At 33.7% G+C, this 20831-nt stretch overlaps 2 protein-coding genes across 2 annotated transcripts in view; one reads left to right on the forward strand and one right to left on the reverse strand.

Annotated features, from left to right (window-relative positions):
- The window catches only part of LOC145286119 (uncharacterized), a 235108-nt gene extending 224578 nt beyond the window's left edge, over window positions 1–10530 (forward strand). The window contains exons 11-12 of the mRNA XM_080134819.1: window positions 2000–2170; window positions 6151–10530. Coding sequence (XP_079990945.1) covers window positions 2000–2170; window positions 6151–8631 — 2652 coding nt within the window. The 3' untranslated portion in view covers window positions 8632–10530. The remainder of the gene's footprint in view (window positions 1–1999; window positions 2171–6150) is intronic.
- Window positions 10531–14273: 3743 nt separating this feature from the next.
- Window positions 14274–20831, reverse strand: part of LOC145286120 (acetyl-CoA acetyltransferase A, mitochondrial-like) — a 152921-nt gene continuing 146363 nt past the window's right edge. Inside the window, exons 12-13 of the mRNA XM_080134820.1 lie at window positions 19953–20110; window positions 14274–14501 (exon numbers count right to left, since the gene is read on the reverse strand). Of these exons, the coding sequence (XP_079990946.1) occupies window positions 14381–14501; window positions 19953–20110 (279 nt within the window). The 3' untranslated portion in view covers window positions 14274–14380. The remainder of the gene's footprint in view (window positions 14502–19952; window positions 20111–20831) is intronic.

Raw genomic sequence — 20831 nt, forward strand, 5'->3', positions numbered from 1 at the left:
AGTTCCTGGGCTAGTAGATGTAGAAAAGTTTAAGTAGTAGAGTCTTTTCCAAAGGAGAGGCCATGGAAAACATGACATAAAGTGATACGGATGGACTCGTGGTTTCTTGGTTTTCCAGAACAAGAATTAATATATTCTATTGGAGTATTCAGTATAGTGTTGTTCCTATTTACAATGCCTCCCCACGGGACAGAGTTAGACACCAGGGTCGTTTTTTAATGTGGAGAAAAGGAACAAAAATAAAAATTGTCTCAGTCGTGAAGGATTTCTCAGTGTTGTTACTACATCATTTAGGGAAGATACACCATTTCTAGTGTCAGTTAGTGCGGAGTAGACATACTGAGAGGATCTTATTTGGGCTGCGAATGTTATTTTGAATATTTAGTTAGTGTCTGGTGGGAGCAGATCACAATACTAATACTTCTCTCTTTACATCATCAATATTCTGATCCACATCTGGCATCAATTGAAATGAATGGCTCTCGTCTTCAGGAGGCCTCAAGTTTTGACAAGCTTCTGGGCTTGACCTTTACTCCTGATCTTAAATGGAACACGTACATCAAATCTGTTGCTAAGGCCGCTGGAAAAATGGTGGGATCTTTCCATCGATCCTGTAAATATCTCACTGCTGATGCTATTCTCTATCTATATAAGAGCCAGGTACGTCCAAGGATGGAATATTGTTGCCACATCTGGGCAGGAGCTGCTAGAAAGGACTTGTCCTGCCTTGATAGAGTTCAAAATAGACTTCGTAGCCTCGTAGGAGATGACCTTTTCTCTTCCTTGCAACCTCTATCTCACAGAAGAGATGTTGCGAGTTTGTCTCTGATGTATCATTATTTTCATGGAAAGTGTTCAACTGAGCTTCAATCTATGGTCCCCCCTCGCCAAACTTTCACAAGAAACACTCGTCTAGCTGTAAACACTATCAATAATTCCCCCCCACTCTTTATCTGTGCCTATACCTAAATGTAGATTCCATGAACAAAGCTTCTTTCTTAGAACTGCACGCCTGTGGAATTGTCTTCCGTTTTCCTGCTTTCCGGCTGACTACAATATGGTTGTGTTCAAGTCTAACATAAATAAGTTCTTGATGAGCCGTTCTATATAAGTTATCAAATTTACCAAATTTTCATTACTAACGATTACTATATTGTCCAATGTCTTTAACCCTTATCCTTGAGTGGCCTCTTGGCCTTGATAAGTGGTGATGCTTATGTAAAAAAAAAAAAAAACTTTAGTTATCGCCAGTCAGTGTGTGATGGGTGCAGGTCATAATACTAACGTGTAGGGAGACGTATCCAGATTATCCTGCCAAACCCCTGGATAGCCACTTGAGGACAGTGTCTAGTAGACATCGGAGTTTGCTTGTCAAATGAAGCATGAAAAATGGCAACTGTAATAGGTGAGTGATATAAAAATACTACTGTCATTGCTAATATTTAATTTAAAAAAAAAAAAATTAACTTTTTTTTTTCCTTTATTTTGTTCACCTCTTGGATCTTTCGTTACCTACACCATTTTTGATAACAAAAAAAATTCATTTCAAATGAATTCAATTAGTGAAGAAGAATAAAAATTGCAAACATTTAAAATAATTATTTTTTTGTTTTCATGCTTTTTCATGTTTTTTATGATTTGTTGGGATCAATTAGGTTTCAAGGATCCCAGAAAAGAACCAAACTGAAAAAGACAAATTCAAGCCTACACTGTTTCCTTCCGGTTGACCTGTACACACTATAAGCAAATCGCTTATAAAACTCACTTATTTTATTTTCCGTCACAAGATTGATTTTTTTATATATATATATATAAAGAAAGATTTATTTTGAGAAAAAAAAAATGAGGAGATACAAATATCTATTTTTTTGGTGTGTGTTTTTATTTTTACAAAATGATTTAAACAAACAAATCATTGTCCTCATTTATCAAAACCAAAGCTACTATTTTTCAGATTGTGCATGCTTTAAGCAGTCTAAATTCTTGTTATTTTATTTAGAATAAAGAAATTCCTACCCCTCCACAAGTGACTCCCCATGTTCCTCGGCAAACAGTGAGAGGAACAGAAAGGCAGATGGGCAGGAGCCAACCGGTTCAAGGATTTTTCAATAAATACATCCCTAAAGATGGCGTCCAATATTACAAAGATTTGGCTGGTAACATCAAACAGGTAAAAATTAAATCTGGAAAAAAAAAAGTACAAATTCTTTGTCTACATAATATTATTCAAAGGTTGATCAGCATTTGTTCATTGATCTTGTTATTGCTAAAGTGTAATAAATGGTTTAGTAAACTATATAAAAAAAAAAAAATGTAAAGAATGTCATTTTTAAGCTGACAAATATAATTTCTTGCCTGGTTTCTTTAGTAACTTCAGACACATTTTGAGTCTTATCCTGTACTGGCCTGGGTGCTCAGCATTTCCCAGGTGCTTGGCATTGCCCGGGTGTTTGAAGGTGTGTGTTGAGCAAAAAAAAAAATAATGGTAGTTGGCAGGCAGGCTCGAACCTGTACCGTGAAGGAGGAAAAGAATGTGAAAAAAAAAATAACGTGACGTCTTTGCTGTTGCTTCCATCGCCAAACCAGAAGTGGCGAAAGTTTAAATTAAGGCTAGTCAATCGAAAAGCGAGGGATGACAAAAAAGCGACCCCCTCTTTATAGAAAAGTGCCTAGTTCAGGGTGAAGGAGTTAATGTTTTTAGCCAATTTTTTTATATTTGTCGTCCGAAGGGTTGAGCTTCAAAATGATGTGAAAATCCGTCCCCTTTGTCGAAAGTTTTCAGCAGACATACATTTAAACAGACAAGTGATATTTATATAATAGATGTATGTAGTTATGGTAGAGCTTGTCTGTTGATGGTTAAGAGTAAAGTAAGGGTAAAATTACATAAGATCCCATGGCAGCAACAAGCTAATATTAAGCTGTCATTGAACAGAGCTATTTATAGACAGAAACCAGAGACCACATGTGTCATATCTACAGCTAGACTTGTAGGAATAAATTGGAGTTGCTGAATCAATCAGCATGTTCAGACATTTGATTCTTGTAGAGATGACCTTTTGTAGAGAAGCGGAAATCACCATGTAAATATATTATATATAAGAAGTAAGTTTCTTAGCAGTTGAGCCTTGTCCTGTGAAAGAAAAGTGGATCAGTTATCATATGTGCAAGATTGCGGCTGCTCAGTCCCTTGATCACTGAAGATCGATATTTAATAACGTTTATACCTTTTATAAATGTTTAATTTCACTTGGATATTGTTGTGATTGATGGTGGCCCTGGAGTTATGTTCCTTGAAAATGGAGACAGAAATGGCTTCATTGCAGGGTTCGAATCCCACGACCAGCAACAATCATAACTTCCTGCACTGATGATTCTGGAAGAATGAAACACTAGTGTCTAGGTATTAAAAACAATTATTTATACTTATGACTTTATATATATATATACTGTATATTTCGGCGTATAAGACGATCCTTAAAGTAAAAAAAATCATCTTTAAAAACCAATAGTTCATAAGATACCGAATGTTGCAATCTCTAGCCTAGGCTAAACAAACATGGTTTTGTGATTTAGCAGTTGTCTTATTCAACCGATATATGATAAATTTATTAAAATTTGTTCCAATTTGTACCTTGTCTTATCTAACAGTTGTCTTATATGACGAAATATACGGTGTGTGTGTGTGTGTGTGTATATATATATATATATATATATATATATATATATATATATATTGGGGCAAACAGTTAATAAAACATATTAAAAAAACACTTAGAAATGAGTTAAAAACATATTTAATCTGAAAAGGAAACACTAGATAAGTGGATAGTCCTTAATCCACGGAGTTTCGAAGAAATACTTTCCTGCTCATCAGAAGGTAGGAATTAGCAAAATGCGGGATAGGATTTTGCATGCAAAAGTATTTGATGAAACAACAAGTAAGTCAAAGATCTTACTTGAAAACAAAAAAAGTGGAGCAGAGGGAATATGGTGAAGAAAAAGGTGATTACACATGAATGGATAGTCTGGTGGAAGATAAATAATCCAGTGACGGTAAAATCCAAATGTATAACTTCAAGAAAGTTAAAAGAATTTCCATTTGCACATTTCTTGGATTTTACTTGTGCAAATAGAAATTCTTGTAAATTTCTTGAAGTTCTAGACAAATTAAAAAGATTTTCCTAAATCTTAGTACTCCTTATGTAAAATCTCGAGTCTGTAGACTGAAAATTGACAGGGTACTTGGTAGGGAAATGTACACACAGAGGCAATTTCACTTTTATTGATATATAAATTTCCCAATATTTTAACAATTCACATGCATCATGTCAATCACACAAGTAGTTTTCTTTGTTTTGTTTTTTACTTTATTTAAAAATAATATTTTTATTTTAAAGATTTTTAAAATTTTGTAACTTTCAGAAACGTATTTGCATGCCATCCATTTTGTCTGATATACAATTTTTGCATGAACTGAAGCCGAATTCACAGTCTCTAATATAAATCCTGGCATTCTCAATTGCCACATAGACTTAGGGTTAGTCTTAGTATTAATTTAGGGAATATGTTTAAATAATGCTTTAATAAGTATATTCTACATATTTTGGGTGACACATGATCAAGTTCTTCTTAGATAAGCAAAGTTAAGCAAAGTTGGACCTGGCTAGTAACAGATGGGCCACCATTTGGGAATACCAGGTGCCATAAATGAGAGAATAGTGAAACCTTCTTTAAAAATAAAATAGAGCCCTGAAGATGCCTTTAGCAAATATTAATTTGCTAATTTGCACATGTTGATACAACAAAACAAGAGCCTCCTGGACCGAAATAATGTTCTCATTCGTATGGTAAATCTCTTTAGAGTATACAATTTGTTTTGTTCATTCAATAGTAAATGAGGTAGACCCGCATTATTGTTTAGATGTACGACCGTCGAGGACACCCTAGATTCTTCTCTTATTTAAGAAAGATCTAATTATGTTAAGTACTCGTCCACTCGTCCAGTGATACCGTAAGCTCTGATTTTCCTGAGAAGATCATTGTGCCAAACCCTGTCATCAAAGGCCATAGATATATATAGGGCTACAGCTCTACCCTCACCTGCTTTGTCCAGTGAAAGGTATATACGTTCAGAGATTACAGTAAGAATATCTGCTGTAGAACGAGCTTGTCTGAATCCACATTGTTGGTCAGTCAGAAGTTTAGTAGCTATAAGATGATGAACTAGAGCTTGATTAATTATGGATTCAAATATTTTGGTGAAAAGCGGGAGGAGGCTAATGGGGCAATAAGTCAGTTCTTTCGCCAGAATTCTTGTAAACTGGTATTGCAGAAGCAGTTTTCCAGCAGTCAGGAAAGCAAGATTTGTTAAGGCATTTGTTGTATAGTTTGGAGAGGACTGGAGCAACCTCAGCAGAAACTTGTTTATGTTGGAATTGAAGACATCTAAGTTGTAGCCAGGTGAAAAACAGGCAAACGAAAGAAAGAAGCTTTGTTTATGGAATCTACGTTTTGATTTAGACACAGATAAAGAGTGGGGAAAATTACTGACAGTAGTTTCAGCTAGACAGGTGTTTTTCGTGAAAGATTGGTGAGGGGGGGGGGACCAGAGATTGGAGCTCAGATGCGCACTTCCCATGAAAATAACAATAAAACAACGATAGGCTCGCAACGTCCCTTCTGTGGTAGAGAGGTTGCAGGGAAAAGAAAAGGGCATCCCCCATGAAGCTACGAAGTCTATTTTGTACTCTGTCAAGGCAGGACAGACTGTTTTTAGCAGCTCTTGCCCAGATATGGCAGCAGTACTCCATCCTTGGACGTACTTGGCTTTTATATAGATAGAAAATTGCATCAGCAGTGAGATATCTACTGGAGTGGTAGAAAGATCCCATTATTTTTCCGGCGATCTTTGCAACAGATTCTAGATGAACAAAAAGCTCTTTGTCAGTCGCCTTCTGGGGGGAAGGATGTCTTAATTTGTTTTGTTTTGTGTTTATCCATTATACTTCAGCATTGTTTTACCTTTTATATATTTCCTTTAAATATTTTTGTAAAAATAACAATCCAGATTTTTGAAAAAAAGTCTGAGAATTATTTAAAAAAAAATATGATCAAACTTTTTCTTTGCATTTTGAAATCTTTTTACAGGGTCCGATCGGATACACCCCAATTTGTCAGTGCATTCCAGTTGTTAAGCGACTCGAGAAGAACTTGGATGAAACGTGTGAAAATATCTACGAACATATCGACGCCTCTCATCAGATTCTGCAGAACCGAATTAATCAACTCGATAGGCGCACTTCTCAACAGATGTATCCAATGGATCGGATGACCAACGAACGACACCATGCTACCTATCAGAAGCGCCACCAGCAATCAGATGGCCGCTTCCCAGGTGAACCAAGAACGGAACGTTTGTATTCAAAATATAATGATAATATCAAATCAGAACTAGAAGCCTACGTGGATGCTCAGTCAAGTGATGAAGAGGGTGACAACTATCATCCTCATCACCATGATGATTCTGGTTTTTACCATCGCAGCATCTTCTTTAATGTTCACGAAAATGAAAATGGGCGACTGTTCCGCACTCGTTCTGATGAAACCCTGTCACAGTCTGATTACAGTGCGAGGCATAGAAAAAAAGACTTTTACGAAAATCGACAAGCTGCTATGCAACATATCCGAGCTTGGCAGAACTCTGACAGAAATTGGCGCCGTGAAACGTGTGCATACAAAAATTCTCCAACAAAAGAGACGCATCTCAGTGCTAGCAGACATAGAATTACCGTCCAGCCTAGTCCTGTCGTTATGCAGTCGCCAAATAAAAATCAACATGAATCATTTTTAAAAACTCCAAATAGTGACTACGTTACTTATTCAGAATTTCTAAAAAGTCCTCCAGCCTCGACCAGTGGACAGCGATGTCATCCAAATAATCCTCATCCCTGCCAGACATCTTATACACCCACCACAATCGACATGTCATCTCAAAGACAGAATCCTCCAGTCATCGTCCATAATAAATCTGAACAAAGTCAGCTTGTATCACCCAGGACAGAGTCTCACTGCAACACGATCCCAAGAGTTAACGAAAGACCTTCGCAATTGTTCGAAAGGGACCAGGTGAAAATGAAATCCCCGATGGAGAGCGAATTAAGCTCGGCAAATATTAACCCTTTGCAATGCACAACACCAAGAAAATACGAGAGTTCTGTCCCCTTTAGAGCCAATCCCGATTTTAACAAATCAACGTTAAATCATGGCATACCAAAACCATCTCAACCCCATTGGTCACCATCATACAAAGCATCTCCATCTGCTTACAAAAGCAACCCAACAAAACAGGACGATGGCCGTGCAATCGGTCGCTATTGTAGTCAGGACATTTTGGGCAACTCCCCTTCAAAAAACATATCTAATGAAACAAAGCCAATTAGTCACCACCACCCTAACCCTAACCCACAACAAACAGTTCCACTAAGTCACAGTAAATCTAATAACAATATTCCGAAAGACAGTACATCCGAGAATAATTCTGCTATGCAGCCGAAGACTTCATTTCTCCCATACGGTCATCAGATTCCTAAACCTGCCATAGTTCCTGAACGTACACAGACGCCGTGCAGTACAAACCATGGCTCTTTTACGCGTTACACTCCACCAACAAAATCAATTGACTCAAACCAGAAAACATCCGTGCCCAGACCCCTATCAGCCGGTCCAAGCACATTTTGCAATCGCAGTGACTATCACAATATTTTATCATCCCCATCACCAACAAATTGCATCCCACCTTACAAAAGTCCTCCGCCGTATCACAGCATGAGATCATCTCCTCAGGGGGACGTCAGTAAAAGCCTCAACGATCAGAAAAATAAATTTTCGTTGAAGGGAAATGCTGATTCTCAGGGCACAACAAAAATGGAGGATCTGTCGTCGACAACAAAGCCAAGTAACAATATAAGCAACAATTTTCCAGATGGTGTTCCGTCAGGAAGTTACACACCTAATAATCAAGTCCACCAGTTAACAACGGTAAAGTTTACGGGGGCAACAGGAAATAATTTAACAAAAGAGCCTCTTCCTGCCATAGCATCTATGGAGAAAAAAAACTTGAGCGAAAAGCTTGGCAGTGTTTCTTTAGACCACGTCCACCAAGCGGATGTCAGTCATAGCAAAGAAGATTCAAGCAGTAACCCAGATTCCGGCTATAGCAGTCGGATTTATGGGACTGCGAACTTGGATGCTAGCAATCGTAGCGGCAGTACTATGTTGAACAGTGTCAACACTAGTTTAACTACACCATCTTCATTTAGCGGGACGGATCAGAGTTTTTGTGGCAGTCCTGCAAATCTCTCTCCGTACCACCAAGCTTCTGATCATGGTTGTGTTGCAGAAATTGACTACGAAAATCAGTTGGCATCGAATAAGCAATATTTTGAAAGTGTTACCGCTCATCTACAAAACTGGTACCACACAAAGAAACGAGAAAATATGCCGAAAAAGAATTTAATTTTAGGACTGCAACAGCAGCAACTATTACCACCCAATTCTTATGGAACCAATTTATATTCAGCCAATCCCACAAATCAAGGGCATAATTATATCCGGGGCAGTGATGTCTGAAATGGAGAAAATGGATCTTATCTCATAATGCCCAAAGGTTTGTTGGTGTGCTACAATGCAGTGTTTCTTTATCTGTCGTACACAAAAACTTCCATGAACAAAGTTTCTTTCCTAGAACTATCCGTCCGTGGAACACAATACCACAGGGTTGCTTCCCAGCAGACTATAACAGTTGTTTTATAGTCTAATGTAAACAAGTTTTTGTTGAGCTAATTTCCACCTTTATTGATCAGTGTTGTCTTACTGGCTATCTGATATTCTTTAACCCTTATCCTCAAGTGGTCTTTGGGCCTTGATAAGTGGTGCTTCTCTAGTAGAAAGAAAAAAAAACTATAGGGGAGCTCATCCTTCTCCTGCTATATTAGAAGAACAAGGGCAGTAATGCTATTTAACTCTTTGATCAGAAGAACCACACTCTGTGTAGAAGAGAGCTTGAGTAACATAGTGGCATACATAACTCGTTTTAGCCAAAAGTGGTTGTCATGGATCTTCGTTACTCATGCCAAGAAATACTACGACAAAGTAATTGAGAATCTCTGCTGTAAGCTGACTTTAAAAAAAAAAAAAAAAAAAAAAAGGTACTTCAAAGTTGAGTTTTCTTTCAATTTCTTTGAATGAGTTAACCCAAAATAAAAGAAAAAACAATCTGAAGTTAAGAGTCTATAAAAATGGTCACATCATGCTCCAGCAGATTGCTTATTTCACGCTATGTGTAGTTGTTACCGTTAAAATAACCAGTGCAAGGTAAACATGATCATTATATAAATGACAACGATAAAAAAAAAAGTATATATATTCCAAAGTAAAATTGAAATTTCTTTCAGAAAAGACTGCTGTGGTTGGTGCTTACTTTTTGTTTTGAATATGAATTTCAAATAGCCACAATACAAGTCACATTAAAATAGGCTGATCATTTTTTTCTCCCCCAAATGTTATTTTTTAATTCTATCAATGTAGAGTGATCATTATGTATATGGCAAAACATATTGACACATGAATTCCTATTAGATCACCGAAGTTAAGCAATGTTGAACCTGATCAGTAGTAAAATGGGTGACAATTTGGAAATACTAAGTGCTGTAATAAACAGTTTGAAACCTTTTGCAGCACAGCTTTCAGAATTTAATCATGTTGACACACCAGCTCACGTTAGATCACCAAAGTTAAGCAATGTTGAGCCTGGTCAGTACTAAAAGGAGTGACTCTTTGGAAACTCCAGGTGCTGTATCTGCTCTCCGCTTATCTCAACATTGTTTTCAGTCATTCTGGATTCTCCTTGCCCTTAGAATCAGGCAAGTATTGACTAGATAGGTGTGGTTGGCGATTATGTAACCCTAGCTTCACAATTACATATGCAGTCACGCTAACAGGGATTATCCATTGTCTTTCAAGACTGAATGGATGCGATGAGAGATGATCCTTATGCTGACTATTATGTTTTCATCGATATGCCCTCCCCTCCTCCTTCATTCTTCAAGTGTGGAATTATTTATGTATGATGGCATTTTTCTTGTATTTCAATCTTTGAGTTAATCAGATTTAAGTGTATAAGCAATTTTAACATGCACGGATAATTCACATACATCATAAATATGGGGAAAACATGGCTGTACATAAATTAGGCCTTCATCTGAAGAAGGCCAGAGAACATTTGATTTGAAACATCTACATTAATGAAGACAACAATGTGTGACGAAACAAAATGTAAATAAATTTTTGTATAGTTTCCTTTTGTAATATTTTGTAATATATGCAAATATAAATTTACAAAACAAAATATTCGACCATCAAATATGATAAACATTTTTATACAGACATTTTTCATTTTTGACTTTTGGATTGTAAAAAAAAAAAAAAAATCACACCTGAAAATAATCATAATAAATCATTTTAATAATAAAACTATAACTGTTGCTAGTTTTATTTATTTACTTTTAAATAACGTTATCAGAACAGAACGACACTAAACATACTCAACTAGTTTTCATAAAACTTTACAAATGTGACAACAGGAGTTGCAAAAATTCATGGCCATATTGGTGAAAATAGAATCCCACTTGGAAATTGCTTCCTGTTCTTTACTTTAAAAAAAATATTTTTTCAACCATTTCTCTGAGAATAATTAATCTATTTTTATTTTGCCATTGGTTTTGGTATTTAAGGTGCCATGAGTGTCTCTGACTCCAAATCCAGAAAGCACCAAGATAGATAGGTGGGTGGGGGTGGGGTCCAAACTTTCATAGCAAAAATTTTACAAAATATGTTTTGTTCTTTTATTTTTATTATGATTAAAGCAATCTAAAAATTGCAATTAATGCTCATGGCATGTTCTCATAACGTGAAATTTTAATATTTCACTGATATATGAAATTTTTTACTTTGTCAAATTACTCAACCGGATTAATAAATGCAATTTTTAGGTTTCTCTAATTATAACTTTTCATGTTTCATAAATTTTTTATCAAGCTTTGGTCTCTTCTGCCACATTCTGGTCATAATTAAATATTTATAAATATACGAAGCAAGATGAAAAATAAACAAAACTATACAAAAAGTTTCATTTTGTTTTCGTACAAAAAATGAAAATTTATAAATATTTTGCATGAAACGAATCCAACTCTGTAAAATTCCACTATGGGTAGGTAAACTTTGAGGCATTATTGTGAAATGGCAGGCAAAATCAATTTGCAATCAGTAAATAATTTCACCATTAGCAGGCAATTTATTTATGACAAGGCAAATGTCAGCCTATCTCTGGTTGCCCTACTGGTGCTTTAAATTGGGGAGAAAAAAAAATTTTGGTCAATTTCTCCTTGGGGTGAGGTGGGGTTTCCAAAAAGCATGGAAAGCATGGTTGGCTATGCCCTTTTCTGACTCTAGGGTGAGCAACAACAGCAACATCTAACTACTTCTCTTCATGTGATCCGATCCAGAGAGTTGATATCAGTCATGTATTGCGTGCAGTTAAATCACTTGTTATACATTTAAGCCAGGTCTTTCTCATTCCTTAACGCCTGGGATATTTAAGCATCTTATTGAGGTGATATAAAAAATGGCATGCTGTACATGGCTTAACGACCCGACGTCAAGCATGTAAGGCATCCATAATCCCACCAATACCAAGCATATGATGAATTTTCATCCAGTTTGCTGCCGAACATCCACCTGATCATGCCAAAGCCATTACATATCTGAAGCATTTTGATCCAAGTCTCACTCGCACCTTTGATTTAAATCAACTTTAACTTTTAATAAAACCTATTTGTATTCATATATCTTGGAAAATATAAAATACAAAGCAAATTCTTTTAAATATTTCATCAGACACCAAAAATATTCTTGTGAATTCAGTTTGACCCAATATTTATAAACTTGTCCAATTTATTTTAAAATCTGATTGAGTGATTTGTTATAAAATATATTTTATCCATTTAAAGGTTTTTTTCTAAATTGTTTAGATTTTTTTTTTTTTTTAAATCTTACTTGCAAATAAATTATCAGTATTGAAATAATTTATTACAATTTGATCGGAAAATCTAATCTCTATTTTTATAAAGTCAGGTATTTATATATTGATATAATAGGATGCACGTTATTTTGTGTGTCATATTTACATCTTTTTTTCTTCCAAGTGATCGTCATTTAATTGTTGACCTTCCATTTCTTGTAATAAACAATTTTACCAAGAATTTTTCATTAGTTTTGGTTTCAGTTATAGTTGATGGCACTTAAGTCATCTATTTTTTTTATAAATAATTTTACTAAGAATTCTTATAAGTTTTGGTTTCAGTTTCGATTATAGCTGAAGGAACTCAATATATATATATAACTCAAGTTATATATATATATATATATATTTCAATCAATTTGTATGGGTTTGATAGATATCCATAGTTGGAAAGGAGTTTAGTAATTTTGGCTTCATATCTTTCCCAAAAGTATTTTTAAAATGAGCATATAGAGATGAGCATAGCCAATTCCATAGTCTGTAACAACATCCATTATCATGGATGTGAGTAGGTTGTGGCAAAAAAATTTAAAAAAAAAACAAAAAACATAGCTTGTGGGGGACAAAAAAAAAAAAAAAAAAAAAAAAAAAAAAAAAAGAGCTTGTGGAAAAAAAAAAAAAAAAAAAAAAAAAACGCTGAAATCAAGACGTCTTCTTGTGTTGCATTGTAAATTCAACAACTTTTTCCCCAAACAAATTTAATCAGCGTCAACTAAGAAAACAAAAATTATTAGAAAGATGCTGAATATGTGTATAAGGGGGGGGGGGATGAGGAGATAGGAATTGACTTTTTGATGAAACAAAAGTAATCAAACTCCTCTACCCCCATCATGAATCATTTGAAGTTTTAGCTTTCATAGAAAACTAAACTAAACATTTACAATTTTCCTGGTCGAAAGACTTCACTTCTAGTAGTAATGAATCAAAACTTCCAGCTCAATTTTATTATTTGCCATCTGAAATAGAAAGACGAAGATGACTATGACAATATAAATACAAAAAAAAAACGATTAAGAATTTCATTAAAATTTAATTTTTCACAAGTCTTTACAAACTTTTGAGAAAACCTAATAAGATGATCCAGTCAAATAGTGATGGAAAAAAATGAGATAAGGCCTTAGCAATTTGTCAGAAAGTAGCTTTAAAAAAGAAAAAAAAACACATGGTGCAATTCCACTAAAAAGCAGAGAACCCACTGTCAATGTTCAGAATTCTCCTTGTATCACGACAAAAGTAAAGAAAAATCTGTATGATGAAAAAGAAAATATATTCCAAAAGTCATGTAAATTAATCAAGTAGTTTTATTTTTATAAAGAAAATGTCTAAGTAATGGGAATTTGTAGGCATCCAGGATACGGTAACCCTAGGATATGTTTTTTTTCAGGTTATGATGTCGAATACAATGTTTTTCTGGCCTCTTGTTATGGTATTTGCCCCGCGTTACTATGTTATTTATAATATTATTTGATTATATACATGTGTATTATATACTGTACTGTATTGTTACTAATTTTTAATGCCGTATTCCGGGGTTTTACAAAAAAAAAAAGACAAAAATCTTGCAAGTTGCTGAGTTATCTCCTTTGTTTCATAAAGCTGTTTTCAAAATGGTGTTGCAAGATGGGCCATAAAATTTGATTTTCTTAAAGATAAAGATACTTGATCAATTTATGTGATTTTTGGAATACATTCTCTTTCTGTCATGAGTACATATATCATATAGAGTTTTGTTTAGGTTTGTTTTATTTTTTTTTAATATAGGGAAAGTTCTAGACACGTGTAATGACGTTCGTGGAAAAAATAAAGACTCTAAAAAGATCACGTTAGAGACAGGAATAACATTTGAGATCACGTTCAGATTGATCATGTGGGTGATGTCACGAGTTGTAACAATAAGGAAATAAATATTGTTGTTACAAAGAAAAAGCTGAAGTTTTTTTTTTAGTTTTGCTTTCCTTTGCAACTGAGCATACAACATGTTGGTTTCTGGGTAACATTACATAAGCACTGAATTCATATTTGATTAGGCAGATGACATGTAGCCCTTAATCTGAAATGCAAGTATCAGGGTACAATACAAGTCTGATCTTTGCAATTGTTATAATGAAATAAAAATTAAAAAAGAAAAAGATAATTGTGATTCATTGGAAGTTTATTCAAAAAATATTCTTGCTATGAAGTCTTGACACTAGTCAAAACAAATCTATTTCTTAATTTTAAATATTTACATCATCATCATCATTAAAGTTTCTCAATCATAATTGCCGATGCCCCGCCGCCACCGTTGCAGATTCCAGCGATGCCCAATTGTCCAGGTTTCAGGTTCAAAGCCATGTGACCAGTGATTCGAGCGCCAGACATTCTAGGAAATAGAAAATAGATAATTAAAATTTTTCCTTTTGATTTTTTTTTTTATTATTTTCAAACACAGCATGAACCCCCCCCCCCTCCAGGTCATGGAATTGGTACAACGAAATTTCAGTCTTTGCTCAACTTATCCACCAAGTTTCAGTCATAAATGTCCAACAATGTTTTACTGCTGAAGATAAACAGAACTGGATATACGATACAAAATTGTCATTAACTGACATATCTCTCTTGGCATTACTCTAATTTTGTGCACTGAAGGGTCTCTTCAGTTCAGTAATAGTTTTGGGATTATATTAATACTAGCCTGGGTGCCTGGCATTGCTCGGGTGTTTGGAAGTGTGTGTTGAGCAAAAAAATAAAAAAGTGATAGTAGGAAGGAGGAAACGAATGTGAAAAAAATAACATGACATCTTTGCTGTTGCTACCATCTCCAAACCGGAAGTGGCAAAGGTTTAAATGAAGGCTAGTCAATCGAAAAGAGGGGATGACTTTCAAAAATGTTGCTGAAAAAAGCGACTCATCCCTATAGAAAAGTGCCCAGTTGAGGGTGAAGGAATTAATGCTTTTAGCCAATTTTTCAATATTTGTCGTCCGAAGGGTGGAGCTTCAAAACGATACTGATCATGAAAATCCGTCGCCTCTGTCGAAAGTTTTAGGCAGACATACAAACATACATTTAAACAGACAGGTGAGATTTATGTTATGGCTGGCTTTTACATCTGAAGTCATTAAAAAATCTTTCAAATTCTTTGGAAATTTACCAAAATTCTTTTTATTCAATGATGTATGGACTCATAAAAAAAGGAGTCTTGCAATAGTAAACCACTAATTTATTGCCAAACGTTCAATGTAATTCTTTGTGTGAACTGCTTTGCTCTTTACCATAATGTGTAAATTTTATCTTGAATGTATTGCCTCTTGATTTCTAAAAAATATATCACAGGTACCCAGTGTCCTATTTCTAGGAAAGTAAATAGTTCGCTTTCTAAATGAAATAACTTTTTTCTTTTCAAATTGTGTAGTCATTACACAAAGTTTCAACTCGATAATAAATAATTTAGATTTCCTGGGACTTAATGGGTTAAGTACACTTGAAAAAAAAAAAAAAGTAAGAATCAAGTTTCGATACATGATTCTCTAAATACAAGTTTGACATCGTTACACAGTTTGGTCTGAATCAAGTCTCATAGCAAATTTTCTTTTGATTATTAAGATTGTTGGCAAAACAACTATTCATGTTATCTTCCTTGAATTAATTGAATGACGTAAAACAAAGAGTCCATTTTACATGCTAACGTGTTGAATTACTTTCACAAAGTAACTTCTAAACTAACCTATCTCTGTCCTAGTGACATATGGCCAAGTGGTCCTAGACGTTGTATCAAAGTTTACAGTTACCCAAAGGTGCTGAGTTCAATCCTGAACGAAGGCAGTGAAAAGTAACATTCAAAACAGAGAATCAGCAACTATGTCCCAGAGCCTAGCTGGAGTCCGAACACGGTATCCCTGTAATAATAATAAAGGGTTGGGTTCGAGACTCCTAACAAACGGTTCCCCAGTTCGATACAAAACACCTGATGAAGGCCGGAGGGCAAAACGGCCGAAATGTTGTGACTATAACAACCAAGATGAGGAAGTCAGTCCGACAATCTCAATCAATGAAAACACCTCATCTCCAAAAAAAAAAAAAAAAAAAAAAAAAAAAAATACAGACAATTACTAACTGAACTCAGTGGCATGATGCTCTAAATACAAGTTTGACATCTTTTCATTTTGGTCTGAATCAAGTCTCATAGCAAATTTTCTTTTGATTATTAAGATTGTTGGCAAAACAACTATTCATGTTATCTTCCTTGAATTAATTGAATGACATAAGACAAAGAGTCCATTTTACATGCTAACGTGTTGAATTACTTTTAAAAAGTGACTCCTAAACTAACCTATCTCTGATGCGATCTTTATTTATTGCTCATCACTTAACATGTTTTCTTGTCCTTTCCCTTCCAGCTGACCCTGCCACCTCAACTGTTCTACATATACTAACCCAGGAACTCTCATTGCGAACATATTAAAGTCTCCCGTGTTGCACTCATCTTCCTATACTGTCCAGATTTAATCATATGGAATTTAGAATGAGACTAATAATAAAGTTTAGTCCAAAAAAATATTCGCTACATAACAGTTCAACATCGAAAGCTGAATAAGGAAAAACAAACAAAAAAAACCTAATAAATGAAATAAATATATACAGAAATGAAATAAATAAATTGAGAGTATCTTCAACTCCTCCACAAACGTTTCATCTTGAACCTTAGATCATAGATTTTAGTGGAGGGGAAATCACTTTCAATGGAGTTGTTTCCCTTGTCTAGAAACAAATTCAAATCAACTAAAATGAAACTGAACATAGAACCGGCAGTTAAAATAATTTTTTTTTTCATTCTAAAATATACATTATAGGGAATATCTTATATAAAGGATGTTATTTTCCTTTTAGAAGTGACAAACTTTAAATTAAAATAAATCACAGAAAGATATTTTTATCATACGAATATGTAGTTTATATCAAAACTTAATTTTTCGCATTTATAATTTAAATACAATTTTGAACAATATGGTCCTGCGGCTCGCCCGTATATAGCAATGTAGAGGTCCAATTTTTATAAACTCTACACATTAAATTAGGCTCTATTTCGGAAATAATGCATCGAATGTTGTCTTCCAAGTAGTCTAATATGTCTGGTTTATCAGCATAGACATAGGACTTTACAGAATCTCAAAGAAAATAATACGATGGTGTGATTTAATCACACAAACAAGGTGAACAGTTAACAGGTCCAGTTTGTGAAATTATTTGAGCATCAAATGTAAATAAAATGAATTTGCGCAATTTGCAAATGCTACTTGGGTGTCACTTCTTTACGATGAATCACCAAACCATGCTGAATTGAAAATAGGTGATAATTGCCAAATTTGCTATAAAAGAAAGTAGAGTCATCAATTTAAAGTTTGCCGCTTCTAAAAACAAAAAAAAAAAATAAAAATAAAAAAAACACTATATATATATATAAAATAAAAATATCCATTCACATGAAATCACCTTTCCTTTTTCTTCACCCTATTCCCTCTGCTTCACTTTTTGTTATCAAGTAAGATCTTTTACTTACTTGCAGTTTCATCAAATACTTTTGCGATCCCGCATTTTGCTAAATCCTACCCTCTTATGAGAAGGAAAGTATTTCTTCGAAACTCAGCGGATTAAGGACTATCCACTTTTTTAGTGTTTCCTTTTCAAATATGTTTTTAACTCTTTTTCAAAGTGTTTTTTTTAACTTGCTTTTTTTTTTTTCTTTTTTTTTTTAAATTTGCTCTCTCTCTATATATATATATAATGTGTGCACACACACATACTGACAGTTATGCTAAAATTAAAGACAAAATATTTTAAACAAGTTTAAATTTTTAAAACGTTTTATTAATCCTGTTTTCTGCTGAACTATTATTCCCACTTACATGTTTGAAATAAGGGAAATATAAAAAGGGAAACATTTTCTTCTCAAAATATTATGTTATGTACAACCTTCATCAAATTAGATTGATAGAAATTAAGAATAGTAATATAAAAAAAAAATATATATATATATATATATATTAATAAAATGTTTTTAAAAAATGCATTCCATTGTTTACCCATTACACTTCTGTACTGTATTATGTCTCCTTCTTGCGTTGAGCACTATGGTTAAGTGATACTGTTAACTAATATTAGCCATGATACAAATCTCTTCATAAACTCTAGTAGTTTTGAATGTTTACAAAAACATTTCGATTTCACTTGATAACAGTGCCTGCCTGATGACCGACTAAAATTGCAACTACGTGTTTGAAACAGTTATTTCTCTAGCATAACTTCTAGCAAGAAGGTAAATAATATGAGAGGTAATACTTCCAGATTTAACACAATATATAAATTTTAAAAATTAAAAATAAAAAAAATTCTTGTTAAGATTTAATGTGTAAAGAAAACAAAAATCTGGCAACCGAAAAATTGAATTTTCATAAAAAAAAAAAACAATACTTTTTTTTTGTCAATTTCAACAATAAGCAATGTTATTTACCAAATTGTCATATCATAATTAGTTAAATATTTCTGAAATATTATGTAAAACACATATTCCATTATTCAACGAAAAAAATGATTTCGGCCATGTTTGCTCTGTCACGTGTGACATAAACACAAGGGAAATAACCCATAGTTTGTAATTTTAATAAAGAAGGATTTATTAAAATTAAAATAGATAAAAAAAAAAAATGAACATAACATCACTCAGTTTGTTTTTCTTCCATTTAGAATTAATTCAAAATGAACATAACTCCTAGTTTGCTTTTTTTTATTTTTCTTTTGGATGTTTTGTTTTATAAAAATTAACACAAGTCTTGTAGCATTTCAAATTGGTGCACGTTAATACGAACCTATCGCTTTTACTAAGTTTTTGACAGTTTTTAAAAATGAATTACCTCCCCTGCTAAAATAAGCGGTCTTTAAAGCTAAAATTGCTAATTTCTTTGAAAACCATTTTCTTAAAAATTAATTTTTTATTTTATCGTTTATCATAAGGTTGGGATATGTCCATTACTGTGACATGACAATTCAGTAGATACGAATGGTCTGCCTTGAAATTCAATATTTCCATTTTCGAATTTTGTTACAATAACAAAGAAGAATTTTAAAAAATCCCCTCTAAAAAAATGCCAATAACAAAATCTTAACTTTATAAGCGATAAAAAAAAAAAAAACGTGCTAATCGACAGTGGTACATTTGTTAAGTATCCGAATGCGGATACTGATGTCATGAGTTCGATCCTAACCTGTGCTGACAAAGGCTAAAAAGCCAGAAACACATGTGTCCATATATATATATATTTTATGCACGTAAAAAATATTTAATAATAAAAATAAATATGTGCCATAACAAATCAGGAGGATCTATTCATATACATATGTGAATAACAATAAGCGTTTATAGTTCTTAAAAAACCACACAGTTTCGAAGTTGTTAATATCGCTAAAAAATGCCAATAACAAAATCTATTCATTCTAACAAATATATCTAGGCTCTTCTGCAGTATGTGATGAAAGTGTGTGGGCGACAATTCCATTTTATTGATAGAAGTTAAATGAACCGTTTAACGTGACTTCTTTTCATGGGTTAATTTTAATTTTTTTTTATAAACTCATTTTGCATATTTAATGTGTCATGAAAACAAATCAACTTTCAAACATTCTTTCTAACAGCTATACATGTAATTGACTAAAAAAATCTCACAATTTAATTCTTAAAAAAAAAAATAAAATAAAAAAAATAAATAAATAAAAAGACAATATCTGTCTTATGTCGGAAATAAAAAGGAAAACACAATTGTTTTGGAAATTTGTTTTTACCCGATTGGATGTCCCAAGCTGACAGCTCCTCCATTCATATTAACTTTACTCGGATCAAGCCCCATAATTTTGCTGCATGCTAGCACAACAACACTGAAGGCTTCATTAATTTCCCACATGGAAATGTCCGATACATTTTTACCATAGTTTGAGAGCAACTGTGAAAAGAAGAAAAAACCTTTTAAGATAAACACAAAAACTTGTATAATTTGGACAATTCAGACTAATAATCTCATCATCAATTTAACATCCATTTTACATGCTGGCTTTTAGAAATTGTACTTCCAAAATAACCTATTTCTGGCCAGGTCTTTATTTATCCCTAACATGCATTTTTATCAATTCTTCCCACCATTTTTCCCTTAGCAAGCAGTTCTAGGGAAGAAGTTATTAAAACAGAAATTTTCCGGCATCTGAGTATCTCTACGATGAAGGGGTGGGATTTTGCCGCTAGTTAGGTTGTTTGAGGGTATTCCTTTAGAATTTCCTTGTGAACTGAACTTGCTACCTCAACTATTTTACATCTACTAACACAAGAACTTCCATCGATTGATGGTATCGTCATGTTGAAACAAAGTCTACTCTTTTGCATGTACTGCCTGGATTTAGTCTTCCTCTGAGATCATCAAAACTAAGCACGCCTTTAAGACTCACATTACGCATCCATCGTATCATTCTGATATTATTTCTCTCAATGCAATACACACCCTCAAACCTTACTGTCCAGGTTTCATTTCTACACATATTCTCACAATGTTTCAGCTGATTGAAGCTCCCAGCTTCTGCAGGTGCATCTTTTTTTCAAACTTATCCACATGAATATATGACCGAATGGTTAACAGCATTTGCTAAGCACTGAAAGTGGAACAACTTAAGGTT

Source organism: Euprymna scolopes, chromosome 10 (assembly GCF_053919585.1).
Source record: "Euprymna scolopes isolate OS-2025 chromosome 10, ASM5391958v1, whole genome shotgun sequence".
Classification (NCBI taxonomy): domain Eukaryota; kingdom Metazoa; phylum Mollusca; class Cephalopoda; order Sepiida; family Sepiolidae; genus Euprymna; species Euprymna scolopes.